The following is a 16,141-nucleotide window of genomic DNA, read 5'->3' as shown; positions in this document are numbered from 1 at the left end:
AAAATGCAACAGGAGCGTAATATGTAGGAAATCGTCCATGCAACCTGTAAGTACAGTTCAAAATATTAATTTAAAACTTAATGGGAAATACCAATCACCAGAACTGTTCATAACCTATAGGTACAGTGACCAAAATGTAAACTAAGCAACAAACGTATGTACATATTCCAGGCCACCGAAATGCCTTGCAGAAAACAAAGGTGAAATGCTTATGGCACTAAAACTGTGTTTCATTCAGTTGCTGTCAGACGGTCCATGAAGTAAAAATTATCAATATACCGTAATATTACATGCAACTGAGGAAGACAGAACTACAAAAGTTGAAGAGGCCCTACCAGACAACCTTGTACCCTCATTAAAATTCTCAAATAGTCGAAAAGGGGGAGGAGGCAGACGAGAGTTGTTTACAATGAGGTTCACACAGATGTCAGTATTTTCCCCTCTGTACCAATATACAACCCACACCTGTGGCCTAGGGGTGGCATCCTTGATTAGTAGTCAAAACGTCTTTGGTCCCTGGCTCGAAACACACCACCGTATCAATTTCGATTAATAATAAGCAATGGTGGCGGAAGACTTCTAGCATAAAAAGTCACCATAATTCCGTCGAAGAGCTTCTCAAAGAGGGCTGAGGAGTAGACAGAGGTTCAGGGCACTCTTGTCCTTGGGGTGGGAAACTGCCCGTAAAGGTGGACTAATCAGCAGTTATCATGAGGATGCAGAAGGCAATGGAAACCACTGCATTAAAGACACACAACTTGTTTCCACAGGACATGTGACCTGCGATTGACAAAGTGTCATGATGATCTCTCCATTGGCAAAAAGATTCCAGAACAGTCCCCCATACAGATCTCTGACAGGGGTCTGCCAAGAGGGAGGTGACCATGAGAAAAAGACTGAATAATCAACGAAAGGATAATGTTCTACGGGTAGGGGGGGGTAGGGGGAGGCAGTTGGTTGCGAGTTAAATATATCGGAAACGAGCCATATTAGTCTCAAAAGTCCACAGTTCTCGGGGTCAGTAGGATAACTGGTAACACGTCTTAACACCTGTTTCTAATTTAGTACGATTCCACTCTTGATTTTAGCACTACAATAGCTAATTGGCACCTGAAACTTAGATATCCATTTTCAACTGCATAATAGGACACAAATACAAATAAATGCTGATTATTAAAATTCATAAGAAAAAAGAAAGTTGTGTTTGTGTTGTTCTTACAGTTCACAGGTATACCGAATGTACTCTAGTATTATGGATCCTGGAAGTTTGCGTTTTTGCCCTTTTCTTCTATGCAATCTGTTGTTTTCCAAGCATGCATTAATTAATTACCTTCATCACGAGAAACCATCCTCTGCTAATACATAGGATGATAGGATACTGAAGACAATTGTGTTATCTTGCATGCTTAAAGCCTAGTTTTGATTTTGGCAACATTCGCTGACAGTCTACATGAACATTTCAGTGTCACCATATCTTACTGGTGTCTATGCCGTGGAGAAGAGGATCATTATGTATTCTGAGGACTTCCACGACAGCTGCAGCTGACCTTATTAAGATTGGAGTTACTAAAAATAGAATATAGAGGTGATCCACTGCAGTGCTCTAAAATATCAAACGCCAGTGTGAAACATTTAATTTAGCGCAACTATTAGGCTACAGTCTTCGCACAGGAGGCAGACTGAACCAGCAACCACACCAGGTGGGACACACATAGTGCCACAGCACTTGTGTGCTGGGCACTCACCCACTGCCAGTCAGTTTATAAAGAAGTTGTTTGAGCAAGAAATCTTTTGCTTTGCAATACTGTGACGGTTATTAATCTCTAACGTCATTCTGAAATAATCATATGAATCTGTTTTCCAACTTAGTTTACTGCACATCACAATTTTCCTCTTAATTCTCCATTTGCAGGTGAAAGATACAGAACTCTTGTTTTCGACAAAACATGGGGTTCCCATAGTAAAATGTTTAAATGTGTGTGAATTTCCAAGAGACCAAACTGCCGAGGTCATCGGTCCCTAGAGTTACACAGTACTTAAACTAGCTTAACCTAACTTAAGCTAAGAACAACACACGCACCCATACCTTGAGGGAGGACTCGAACCTCCGGCGGGAGGTGCCGCGCAATCCGTGCATGGCGCCTCAAACCGCGCGGCAGTTCCCATTGTACTCTTAAAGCATACATAGAGGTGTTTAGGTTTTTTCTCTGATGTCAGATTACCTGGTTTGATGAAGAAAGAAGGACGGAAGGAGGATCACAGTTTAATGTCTCATCTTGTAGCGGATTAAAGTCTAAGAGTAGTTGATTGCTTGCAATCATGTTTCAAAAATTTGCCACTAATATGCTTTCTCGTAATAGACTAATTATTCTTTCTGGCACATGGAAATGAATCACTAACTCAAAGATTTACTGTGGGCCCCATTACTTACTGAAGAACCTTAGGCATACGCATCTGAGGCGAAAACTGAGAATACGCAGTACGGTAGAAAAATCACGTTGGCGTCTTTGTACTGACACAAATTTTCAACTGTCATTTGAGTGGCAACTCTTTTATTTTCATTTTGGTCCTAAATTCTAACAAAAAATCACGGATATGCCATCCCATGCGCAAACTGCGATCGTAACAGAAACCCTAATAAGTCAAAGTTGCTGAAACTGTAGGTGATACCTGCCTGCAAGTCGCGGAGCAAAACAGTAGGTGAAGTAGGTGTTGCACACACTCACCTGACGAAGCTGCCAAGACAGCGTCTCGACCTTCGACTGCAACACGTTCACGTCAACAGCTTCAGCCACAGCCCTAGGCGACTGTAGCTTCCTGTTGGACATCTTGTTTGGTGTGTCCTGAAACACACACAGAAATATTGGTAACGGTATGAAACTAAGTAACAAAACTTAAATGGCGAGACGAAAAATGCTAAAGATACACAAATCATAAGTCAGATTGTTCCTTGTGAAAAAAAGTATTTATTTAAGTAGCGCTGTTACCGCTTTCGAACCGACAGGTTCATCTTCAGACGGTCAGTCCGCGTCAAGATACATTTTATATTAGCTTTCGCTATTTGCTTACCCAACTGATAAAATTTCCTTGTTGTGGTGGTTCCGGTGAAACTCTTAGTGTGTGAGCCGTGCTTTAGGTTATCTGCATCACCGATACCCAAACTTGCCACTATTTTGCAGAAAGAATGATACAAGATTTTCTTAGAAACCTTTCGGGACCGGTGTTTATCCATTCCGAAACGTTTGGAAGCTTTTCTATGCCAACGTGCTTCCTACACCGTATTAGTCATGGTAGTGTGTTGTGTTTTTGGTGTTTTCAGATTGTTATCCACTCCCTGCATCTAGTACATACTTAAAATAAAGCAAGTCACATGATTTGACGCTGACGTCTCAGAAGAGAATATGAAGGTATTGGGAAAAGTAACTCTTCAATACTGGCTTGCATGAGAGTGAACTGGAGACCGAATTTCTGATATGCCAAGAAAGTACTGTTGAATTTGGAAACACGCGAGAAGGTAATGTCAATGTTATGCCAAGTGAAATCAGACATCTTCGCTTAGAGCTTAAAATCATGGTAATGCGTCTGATTATGTACAAGGGGAAGCAGAGTACACGGAACTAGGGACAGAAGCTGCAGACGAGATGAAGGGCCACCGTGCGAGCTACCACCTCGTACAACGCGACACCTCTGAGCCGTGGGATGGACGAGTCCTTGAACGGCCGGGGCCAGTCATAAAAGAAATCTTTATTCGTCTGGTCATGAATATTCAGACGGCTGCGCGAGTCAAATGTCTTTACAAAGTCTGCCCTGCGCAGGTGGCAATGGGATCGCGACCCACGTGTGGCATACGTCACCGCAGCTTATAGCATACGGTGCGCTACCTTCTCATTTCTGCCGTCAAATGTAGGCTGTGGTGCTTGTCTGGCCTGTATCTACGGGCGTTCCCGTGCCATATTTCCGTTTTTCCAGGTTTCAACGCCTCGACATGGTATCTTTATGCAGCACATTTTACATCCAACTCAGCAGGGTAGAACACTGAACTGAGCATCGAACCTCTCCGTTTCAGGAAAAAAAACTAGGAACGAGAGTTTATGAGGTAGAACAAAAATTATCTAAATCTAAGGCGTTAATAGAAATAAACTGTTGCGAATAGGTTTTTGTCCGAACACAACACTAGACCGAGCGATGTGGCGCAGTGGTTAGCACACTGGACTCGCATTCGGAAGGACGACGGTTCAAACACGCGTCCGGCCATCCTGATTTAGGTTTTCCGTGATTTAGTAAATTCCGGGATAATTCCTTTGAAAAATGGTTCCTCTGAAAGTGCACGGCTGACTTCCTTCCCAAAGCCGATGGGACCGATGACCTCGCTGTTTGGTTCCCTCTCCCAAATCATCAGCCAGTAACACCAACAGTTTAAACGTAAATATAAGCAAATACACAATTAGTTATTCAAGACGAGCTACTTACGATACTCTGCGTAGATACTTGCCAAATGTTACTAGGCCAACATCTCGCAGCGTAGGTAACACTATTAACTTATTTTCATAGATCCTAAACTAGTCTTAACGCTGGCAGACTTTCGTCTCACTATACTGAAGAGCGGCATTCATTAGGTTGCACAACTGAAGCATAAGTGGACGCTTTCAATTTTGAATTTGCGTTGTCTCGTAATGACAAGAGGAAAAAGATGGCAGCCTGGGCTGGGGTCTACAGGGCAGCCTCATTGGCGATTCAGGTCGATCCTATTTTGGTTAAGCACGCTTAGCAAGTATACAGATCTACAGCGTCAGCCTCGTTCATTTTTAATCTAATCTTGTACGCGTATTTTCCGGGGGACCACGGAAACACGTTCAGCGTAAAAGTCTCGTCCGCCGCCGCAGTGTTTACCTATTTTGACGAAATTTGTCACATCGAGAAGACATGTCGAAGGCTAAACAAAGCAGACGGACACTTATATGACGTGGTAGTTTCCTACAGATTCGAAGAATTTATATTTTGAGATACGATTGCAGTTTTCAGCATCCTGTACAGTACGCACATTTTTCCTTGGTGTTTTGAATTGGTAATTCCTAATTTAAATATAATTTCTAGCTGCTAGTGTTTTGTTCTGTCATTGCCAACCTTAGCAGCCAAACTGTACTCTCTACAGTAGTGTCCACCGATAAATGTTCAGTTTCAGTTTGCTGATACGTAACTTATGGCAATTAGTAAGAGGGTGGTTCAGAAAGTATGGTAACCACTCCTCTGCAGAAGGCTGATTCAGGAAATCTAAGCGTAAGGGATTGGCACAAATTACTTATTCATACAATCAGCATTGCTGTCTAAGCATTTGTTTCAGCGGTAAATCAATCTGTCCAAACCGATAGTGCTGAAGGTACAGTTCCCCAGGTGCTTCTTTAACTGTCCTAACAAGGGAACCTCCCCATCGCACGCCCCTCAGATTTACTTATAAATTGACACAGTGGATAGGCCTTGAAAAACTGAACACAGATCAATCGAGAAAACAGGAAGAAGTTGTGTGGAACTATGAAAAAATAAGCAAAATATACAAACTGAGTAGTCCATGTGGAAGATAAGCAACATAAAGGACAATGTTAGCTGATGAGCGCCGTGGTCTCGTGGTTAGAGTTAGCAACTGCGGAACGGAAGGTCCTTGGTTCGAGTCCTCCCTCGAGTCAAAATCTTACTTTCTTTATTTTCGCAAAGTTACGATCTGTCCGTTCATTCATTGACGTCTCTGTTCACTGTAATAAGTTTACTGTCTGTGTTCTGCGACCGCACCGCAAAACCGTGCGATTAGTAGACGAAAGGACGTGCCTCTCCAATAGGAACCGAAACCATTTGATCGCAAGGTCATAGGTCAACCGATTCCTCCACAGGAAAACACGTCTGATATATTCTTTACGACACTGGTGACGGCATGTGCGTCACATGACAGGAATATGTTGTCGACCCACCTAACTTGCACACTTGGCGAATGGGTAAAAAGATTATTCTACCTTGCCCGATTTAGGTTTTCTTGTGGATGTGATAATCACTCCAAAAATAGTGATGAAAACATAAGAGTGTCACATAAACTGCATCAAATGAATGCAACAGTTTCACAGTCGCACAGTTTCTCCTGTGCTCTGTCAAAACATATGTTTTTTACGTTTTCAAATGTTTCCGTGCGTAGACCGTCAAATTCTGTATATGTCCAAGCAAATCTGAACATGTCCTGGAATTTTGGAGAGCGAAGTTGATTATGTGTGAGTGCCTGAACTTCGATAATTATCTGAAAATAAAAAATTAAAATTTTCACCCGAGTGAAGATTTGAACCAAGGACCTGTCGTTCCACAGCTGCTCACGCTAACCACGGGACCACGGCGCTCGTAAGTTAACACTCTCCTTGATGTTGCCTACCTTGCTCATGGACTACTCAGTTTGTATATTTTGCTTATTTTTTCCATAGTTCCACACAACTTCTTCCTGTTTTCTCGATTGATCTGTGTTCAGTTTTTCAAGGCCTATCCCTGTGCCAAATTATAACTAAATCTGAGGGGGGTGCGATGAGGAGGTTCCCTTGTAAGATATGACAATAACTATGTACGAGATCTGAGCTGTATAGAAAGTATTTCAATACATTCCATCAAAAACGCCGCCCCAAGTCAACCGTAACCGAGGCCGTATGCTGTCGGACGTTGTCGCGCAATACCCCCTCATTTTGAAACGATGTCGGTCATTTCTTCTGAAACAGCTGCATCATGACGCTAAGTGGCCACACACACACACACACACACACACACACACACACACACACACACACACACACACACAGCCTCTCATGGTCGAGAAAATCAATCAACAACATATACTGCATGCTCAAAAAGAATTGTAACTTTATTCGCGGATACCTTTGTTTTGAAATTTTTGTGGAGGTGGTTCCATAATGCTGTCTTCGTATCAGGTGTCAAATGACGTATTTGTGTTTCGTTCCATGTGATGACACGGTACAGGAAACTAACATCATCTGCCCGATGCCGCATTCGCTTTGCTTTTTCTCATCTGACAGTTACCACAGCGCTTAGTGGGAACACACCTTACGGTAGTCGATTGTGTTGAGCACTAGCAAAGGAGATGTTGGGTGTGTGCACTGTGCCTCACATGAATGCGACGATCTGCTATAATCAGTCCTTAGACGCGGCACACGTTGACACCTGGTGTGAACGTGCTTGTCCGCTCTGACCTTTGCTCATCTCGCACATCTGTTTTGCCTCTTTTCAAAACCCAAGCTACCAAACCACTGCTGTTTTCGTGGCGATGAATTTAGGCAGAGGACGCTTCCATCTTAAAACTATTACCGAGCGCAACGGCAAAACTACCGCCATCTACCGGTGGCTTTTGAAACCTTTCATCATCTGTTCTATGTAGAGATGGAATGCCATTCACGCCAGGTATTTATAATCCGCGAGAGCTCTTTTTATCCTTACTTATTGACTCACTATCATACCATTATCGACCCTGCTAAGATGACAATATCAGTTTCGGTTACACGGAATGCTGCAGTGTCCGTTTACTGAATGTGTTCCTTCTGCTTAGGTACGGAGTTCAAAGCTACCTGGTTATAGGCGTCACGTATAATTTTGGTATCTGAATGGATTGTGAGCGAGCAGCGATGTTGCAAGATGTATCGCAGAAGTTAAGGTAGTATCGCTGAGTTACGCGTGGGCGCAGTGGAGTAGCAATGTTAAGCTATGGTAGAGTGAGGCAGTAGAAGTTTTGTTGTGTTAGATTGAAGCTGGGTTAGAGTGAGGAAGCTGACAACGTTAACATGTGTTAGAGTGAGGAAGCAATGGCAACATTACATCTGAGATTTAAAATCTCAATTTATCAATTTTTTTTTTTTTTTTTTTTTTTTTTTTGTGAAGGAGAAAGTCTAATGGAATATAAGGTAAAGATAATAATGATGTTCCTTTTTTTACCATTGCTGCGTCACCGAACTAACTTGGTTATTGTACTGAAAGTTGCTAGATTTGAGAGATAGGAAAGTGTGTTTTTTGGATGTTAAGAAGTTCATTAAATTTAAAATCTGCCTAGAGGACTTTTTCACAATATACAAAAAACTTGGTGTTGTCATTTATGCGCACATTTCATTTTCTTATCAACCTTTCTCTTTCAATTTTTTTAATGGATCATCCAACCAAGTGTGTTCGAAAAACAGTTCGATTTGCAACTAACAGAGAATTCATTGCACCTTCGAGTGTCTGTGTGTAGATACCGTAATTTGCAGCTTTAGCATAGCAGTAGTGCAACGCTTTATCCACATTTGCGCAGAACAGAGGTAAGGAGAAAATATTTTGATTTTTTTTATTTACTCAATCACGGCCAACTTATTCAGATACAGTTTTTTTGATCAATTTTGCAAATCCAATTACTGTGGGTTTCATGTCAAAGTTCTTTATTCAGACAGTTTATACTTGTCAAAATTCTTGCAGTCAGATTGCTAACTTTCACAGTATGAAACACTCCCCTTTTCGTTGAATTACTATTACAGTGCGGCCATTCACATTACGACTGTATTGGTTTCATTGCGACACTTCATTTATTATCACAGCTCAGAGCTTAAATCAGGAACAGAGTGCTTCAGTCCATATTTTTATTTACTTAGATAACTTCCACTCGGTAGAGAGTCCACTCCACGAAGCGATGAGACTTCCTTGCTCTCCCTCCCCATCTAAAGCCCAGCTAATGACACGCAGGTGAAACCAACTCTTATACCCATTTCAGCGTCCAATTTCCGAATAATAAACTAGAATGAGATCTCGCCTCCCACCTAACATCACAGTCACCTCTTACACTTTTTAAAATTTTACCCAAGATTTGCACCTTATTTCTTTAAAAAATGGTTCAAATGGCTCTGAGCACTATGGGACTCAACTGCTGTGGTCATTAGTCCCCTAGAACTTAGAACTACTTAAACCTAACTAACCTAAGGACATCACAAACATCCATGCCCTAGGCAGGATTCGAACCTGCGACCGTAGCAGTCGCACGGTTCCGGACTGCGCGCCTAGAACCGCGAGACCACCGCGGCCGGCCGTATTTCTATATTTTTACTCGTTTACTTCACAGTAAATTATCTGTCTTTCAGATCGGCAGTTCAATAAATGAAATAAAAAAATAAATCATGTGGCGTATCGAGTGGCTCAGCTGCAAGACTTGCTCACTGCTTTCGCTTTCACGACAACTTACCAGAATAGTATCCAGATGATGCACGGTATGGTTAGGAGAACAGTGGAAGTGGCGCATAAATGACCCGTTTAATACTGGTAGGTGTGTCGCTCCAAAATCCTGTTGAAATGATGGGCCTCCAACGCTAGCGTTCGCTGTACACTTGGAAAAAGAACGCGTATCACTCTTACTCTAACAATGTTTTTGTTAAATTGTGTCGATGGGGCTGTGCGGAGTGGCTTTAGTCAGCTTTCCGTACCTATAAATATTTGAGCTTCAGTGCTTTCTATAGGGCTTGGAGCTCTCGTTCTTTCCCAACACATCTACGACAGTTTACAACTACAATACCGATCGTTACTACAACTACCTTACTGTGTTTCACCTGTCGCCATTTAGACGGACGCCCTTTCTGTTGTTTCCTGAGACCCTATAACCAAAAAAGAAAGAACGTTGAATCAGTAGCGCTATTGTTCTCAAGGTCACTGAGTCACGTAACGAACTGACTACCTGATAGATGATGAGTAAAGCTAAGTTTAAATGGCGGTAGGAATTCCTCTCCACACTGTTTAAATCGCGAGTTAATTCCCCCCCCCCCCCCCCTCTTCGTCCGACATGCGGCGCAGAGCCTCGCCGCCCTAGATAGATATTTAACGAGTCCGTCACAGATCGCTCCCCGCTGGCAGTACCTGCAGGGCGCTCCAGTTTCACGGAACATTAGGGGTCGCGGCGTATCTCCGGGCGAGGATAAGATTACCTGGAACCAGGCCGCCCGCCTGGTCTGTTTTCCACGCCGTCCTGTGTCTGACTTGCTGCTGACCTATGCAGGTACCCTTATTTATTTATTTATCAAAGGAAAGCACATCTACGAACTACAGAGAGAGAGAGAGAGAGAGAGAGAGAGAGAGAGAGAGACTACGGCTGTTCAGAAGACACAACAGAGACGTACGGAACAACTCGACTTCTATAATGACATTGTTGTTGTTGTGGTCTTCAGTCATGAGACTGGTTTGATGCAACTCTCCATGCTAATCTATCCTGTGCTAGCTCCTTCATCTCCCAGTACCTACTGCAACCTACATCCTTCTGAATCTGCTTAGTGTATTCATCTCTTGGTCTCCCTCTACGATTTTTACCCTCCACGCTGCCCTCCAATGCTAAATTTGTGATCCTTTGATGCCTCACGACATGTCCTACCAACCGATCCCTTCTTCTAGTCAAGTTGTGCCACAAACTTCTCTTCTCCCCAATCCTATTCAATACCTACTCATTATTTACGTGATCTACCCACCTAATCTTCAACATTCTTCTGTAGCACCACATTTCGAAAGCTTCTATTCTCTTCTTGTCCAAACTATTTATTGTCCATGTTTCACTTCCATACATGGCTACACTCCATACAAATACTTTCAGAAACGACTTCCTGACAAATCTACACTCGATGTTAACAAATTTCTCTTCTTCAGAAACGCTTTCCTTGCCATTGCCAGTCTACATTTTATATCCTCTCTACTTCGACCATCATCAGTTATTTTGCTCCCCAAATAGCAAAACTCCTTTACTACTTTAAGTGTCTCATTTCCTAACCTAATTCGTTCAGCATCACCCGACTTAATTCGACTACATTCCATTATCCTCGTTTTACGTTTGTTGATGTTCATCTTATATCCTCCTTTCAAGACACTGTCCACTCCATTCAACTGCCCTTCCAAGTCCTTTGCTGTCTCTGAAAGAATTACAATGTCATCGGCGAACCTCAAAGTTTTTATTTCTTCTCCATGGATTTTAATACCTACTCCGAATTTTTCTTTTGTTTCCTTTACTGCTTGCTCAATATACAGATTGAATAACATTGGGGAGAGGCTACAACCCTATCTCACTCCCTTCCCAACCACTGCTTCCCTTTCACGTCCCTCGACTCTTATAACTGCCATCTAGTTTCTGTACAAATTGTAAATAGCCTTTCGCTCCCTGTATTTTACGTACTTGTTAAAAAGTTGGAAGCTGCGGTTAAAGTCAACCCTTAATAGGACGAATATGATAGTAGCCTGGAAGGAATATTAGAACGTCCGCCGAAGACGAGGTCAGATGAGACAGCACGAGCTCGCATTGTAGAAGAATCGGGACGGAAATAGGCAGTGTGTTCTTATCAGCACAATCATCCCGATGTGTGGGGTAAGCAACTTAAGGAAACCAATGGCGACCTAAAGCTGGGCGGCCACACGGGGCTGCGAACCGCCGTCTCCCCGATACGAGTCCAGTCCACTGCGCCACGTCTATGTATTACGCTGAAATTATCTATTTTATTTACTTATTTAGTCGTTCAGCTTCACAGAAGCCCATTTTACTTTCTCAAGGATTTTTCGAATTATATTTCGAAAAGAAGTAGCGAAAGGTCGGGAAGTTCTACACAACTACACCAATTTCTCTAGCAATTGCAGTGCTGCAATTGGGAAACTTCGCGAGACCATTAGATATATGTGCACTCAACGTATCACACAAGTGAAGACATGACGTCTCCGAACACACGCCACTTTCAAATTAATTAACGAAGATGGACATCGTCTACGTTACTGCTTACATTTGTTTGGATTACCCATTTAGACCTTTGTTTCACGTCATCCTCAGATCAAATATGTAATTACTGTGAAGTTTTAAGTGAATCTTCGCCCTTCGCTAGACACTGTCCTATGGAGAGTCACATAGCGCTCATCTCCTAGACCCCGAACGTGAATTCTCCTACATGGACCAAATTACTTCCTTACCCCGTTCAATATTGGCGCGAGCTGTGATGCATGCAATGTAGAGTAGCAGCTAGCGTAGTTGCGAGTCGCCGGTTCACATACCGTCATGGACCGGCCGGAGTGGCCGAGCGATTCTAGGCGCTACAGTCTGGAACCGCGCGACCGCTACGGTCGCAGGTTCGAATCCTGCCTCTGGCATGGATATGTGTGATCTCCTTAGGTTAGTTAGGTTTAAGTAGTTCCAAGTTCTAGGGGACTGATGACCTCAGAAGTTAAGTCCCATAGTGCTCAGACCCATTTGAACATACCGTCATGTGCTTATATTTGTTTTCTAGAAGATTCTCCCAGTTTCTTGTGTTTTCACGAATATTCTGGAATATTTGATGCTTGTATACATAGCAGCACCCGCTGTCCAGGAAGAAGTTCGATTCTATCTATTCGATGCTATCCGTAATAAACGTGCTTTCAGTGCATCATTGATAACCCACGCTTTCGGAATTCGACCTGATTGGTTAAGATGTACAATATGACAGCTTTCTCGCGAAGCTAAAACTTTCTTACTGACTGAACGAGTCATAGGGCTCTGCTTCTAGCGGCTGTTCGAATTTTTCTTCGTGCTCGAGAGCTGTCTTCCGTAGCAGGAAACTGGCTTCGATACGGATAGTCCATACACTACCGTCAGGTCCGCGGAGGCTGTTCTTTATATTCTTGTACGTGTAGCTAACTTGATATACAGGGTGATTCAAAAAGAATACCACAACTTTAAAAATGTGTATTTAATGAAAGAAACATAATATAACCTTCCGTTATACATCATTACAAAGAGTATTTAAATAGGTTTTTTTTCACTCAAAAACAAGTTCAGAGATGTTCAATATGGTCCCCTCCAGACACACGAGCAATATCAACCCGATACTCCAACTCGTTCCACACTCTCTGTAGCATATCAGGCGTAACAGTTTGGATAGCTGCTCTTATTTCTCGTTTCAAATCATCAATGTAGGCTGGGAGAGGTGGCCGAAACACCATATCCTTAACATACCCCCATAAGAAAAAATCGCAGGGGGTAAGATCAGGGCTTCTTGGAGGCCAGTGATGAAGTGCTCTGTCTCGGCCGTCCAGAACTTTTCCCTTTGCACAAACACCCATTATCTGTAAACTGTTTATACCAACCTTTAATACACCACCTAACCGGAGGTTTAACACCATACTTCGTTCGAAATGCACGCTGAACAACTGTCGTCGATTCACTTCTGCCGTACTCAATAACACAAAAAGCTTTCTGTTGAGCGGTCGCCATCAAAGTTAAAAATATAATTAACAGGAGAGATACATTTACTGATAGAAATATGATAGTTTACAAAAAGAAGAAATTTTGGGATGTTTTAAATGCCAACATACCATATATTGCAGTTACAGAGTAACTTGTCAGTACAGAACTAACGGTTCACTGTCATAACTAAAGTAAATTTTTATCTGTTAAATGCTTATATCACAGTTTTAGAGAAACCTGATTGGAAACAGTAAAAATTGCTTCCTACCTATAAGAATTGTGCATATGTTATTTTTTCACCGTACATATTAATGGCGAATATACTTTTTAATAAAACATTTTTTTTTATTTTTTTTTGAGTGGGCCATCAACCGAAATAATTTACACAAATGTAAAAAAAATTTATAAAGGAACTTAAAAATATAATTAAAAATGTGGATATTCTTTCGAAAATGTGCGTTTCCTCTTCTTTGTACTGATTGGTGGTGGCGAGGGTTTCCCTACATCAGAATGTACACAACGCCACGCCAAGTCCTCTTCCGCCGCGCCCAATTGGATACAGGGCACAAGATGTTACACGTATGTTTAACAAGATCAAAAACAAATCCGCGGGTATCAATAATGATTCTAGGAAAATTAAAGTTAAGAAAGAGTTTGTCACCATGACATACAAAAGTCAGACACGAAGCACTAGAGTTTTGCTGTTTGGGCAGCAAAATAACTGACGACGGTCAGAGCAGAGAGCATATAAAATGTAGAATAGCAATGGCAAGAAACGCATTTCTGAAGAAGAGAAATTTAGTATCGGGTATACGTTGAAGAGTCAGGAAGTCTTTTCTGAAGATATTTGTATGGAGTTAGCCATGTATGGAAGTGAAAGAGGGACAGTAAACAGTTTGGACAAGAAGAGTATAGAAGCTTTCGAAATGTGGTGCTACAGAAGAATGCTGAAGATTAGATAGGTAGACCACGTAACTAATGAGGTGTTGAATACAATTGGGGAGAAGAGGAATTTGTGCCACAACTTGACTAGAAGGAGGGATCGGTTGATAGGATACGTTCTGAGGCTTCAAGGGATCACCAATGTAGTACTGGAGGGAAGCGAGGTGAAAAAATCGTAGAGGGAGACCAAGAGATGAATACACTGATTCAGAAGGGTGCAGGTTGCAGTAGTTACTCGGAGATGAAGAGGTTTGCGCAGGATAGTTTTCGGGTTGAAGACATCATCATCATCATCATCATCATCATCATCATCATCATCAACAATAACAACAACAACAACCTGGGCCGAATGCAACAACGAGGACGTTCAAACAGCGCTTCTTTAATGGCACCGCGACCAAGTTTACAGACACTTTATGACTATGCTCAGAAATGCTGTCACGTATCTATGTCGCGTAAGTGTAATGGAGCACTCGGTAGAAGTTACTTGGCTCATTATAATAAAATGTAAGTTTTGTAAGTCCTGTCCTAGTTTACACATTTGCCGGTGAGGTAGAAGACGCTGTATGTAGCACTGTTCAGACGATTCAGTATTTCTTCAATCTTCGCTCAAAATTATCAGAGGCAGAAGTAGTCCGAAATAGATCCATTCACTCCAGGCGCACAAATGTACTGCGAATAGTATTGTGGGGCGCGCCGGGAGGGGGAGGGGAAGGGGTTGGAGAGAAGGATGTGATTCGAGCGTTCACAATGACGTCATTCTATTACATCTAACTTTTGGCCAGAAACGTGTATTTTGTAACACCAGAAGCTTCGCAGCCTTGACTGTGGGCTCACAAACTGTGTCTGCAAACCTTTCCCAGCAGCAGCGGAGATGAGCCCAGTTGCAGGACGGGCGAGGTGGGTAGCTGCCACTCGGCTGCGGCGCCCGTGTTGTCTCGATGCCTTCGGTACCTGCCGGCTCCGTTTCGCGGATGGAGGCCGCTAGCGGCACACAGGGTCATTGTCTCCTGCATTCCGGAACGCAATTTTCTGCTTCCACTGTAATATGCGGGGCGTCGCGGGCCCGCTGCTAGACTGCAACCGAGCAGATTCAGTTTGTTCCTGGGCTATGTGTATCAGGGCGCAATCTAAGCGGTAACATTACTTCGATCTACATCTGTACACAGCAAGACACCTTATGCCGCATGGCGAAGAATATTTTGTGTACCACTGTCGCATCCTGGCTTTTCTGTTCCTGTGGCGAATGGTGCGCAGAAAGAAAGATTATTAGCAGGCCTCCGTAGGACTTGGAATCTCTCTAACGTTAACTTCATGGTCTTTTCACGACATGTACGTAAGAGGAAGCACTGTATTGGTTGACTATGCTAGGAGGATACACTCTCGTGATTTTAACGGTAAAGGCTTTCGTTCTGAGGCCATCCTCGGCTCTTTTCGGCGGCTGGCTGATTTGGTAATGGCAACTAGCAATGCACGCGGGATGCAGGCTAAGCTGTCTATTTGTAGCATCGTACCCGGGGTTAATCGCACTCCTCAGGTTTGGAGCAGAGTGGAAGGCCTAACCAGAGGCTCAGGCGACTTTGCGACGGTATCGGATGCAAATATCTCGACCTCCGCTATCTGGTGCAGAATTGTAGGGTTCCCTTTAATAGGAAGCGGAGGACGAAGATGTGCAGAACAAATGGAAAAAAATCAAAGGCATCTTTCAATATGCCCTACGTGTCTGTTCCAAGTAATGTTTTAAGGGATAGGAAAGGTCCACCATGGTTTAATAGCTGTGTTTGAAAAGCGCTACGTAAAAAATATACTTCATCTCAGATTCAAGAGAAGTAAAAACCTAGCTGACAAACAAAAACTGAACAAAGTGAAAATGACCGTAAGGCGAGCAATGAGAAAAGCGTTCAATGACAAAGTAAGACGTTGTCAACCGACCTGAGTAGAAATGCTAAGAGATTTTGGTCTTATTTAAAA

General features: G+C 42.7%; 1 protein-coding gene across 1 annotated transcript in view; it reads right to left on the bottom strand.

Annotated features, from left to right (window-relative positions):
• LOC124796144 overlaps positions 1 to 16,141 on the bottom strand; it is a 399,330-nt gene that overhangs the window by 16,870 nt on the left and 366,319 nt on the right. Inside the window, exon 3 of the mRNA XM_047260236.1 lies at positions 2,727 to 2,843. Coding sequence (XP_047116192.1) covers positions 2,727 to 2,843 — 117 coding nt within the window. The remainder of the gene's footprint in view (positions 1 to 2,726; positions 2,844 to 16,141) is intronic.

Source organism: Schistocerca piceifrons, chromosome 4, assembly GCF_021461385.2.
Source record: "Schistocerca piceifrons isolate TAMUIC-IGC-003096 chromosome 4, iqSchPice1.1, whole genome shotgun sequence".
NCBI classification, from domain to species: domain Eukaryota; kingdom Metazoa; phylum Arthropoda; class Insecta; order Orthoptera; family Acrididae; genus Schistocerca; species Schistocerca piceifrons.
This window is presented reverse-complemented; position numbering and strand designations above follow the sequence as displayed.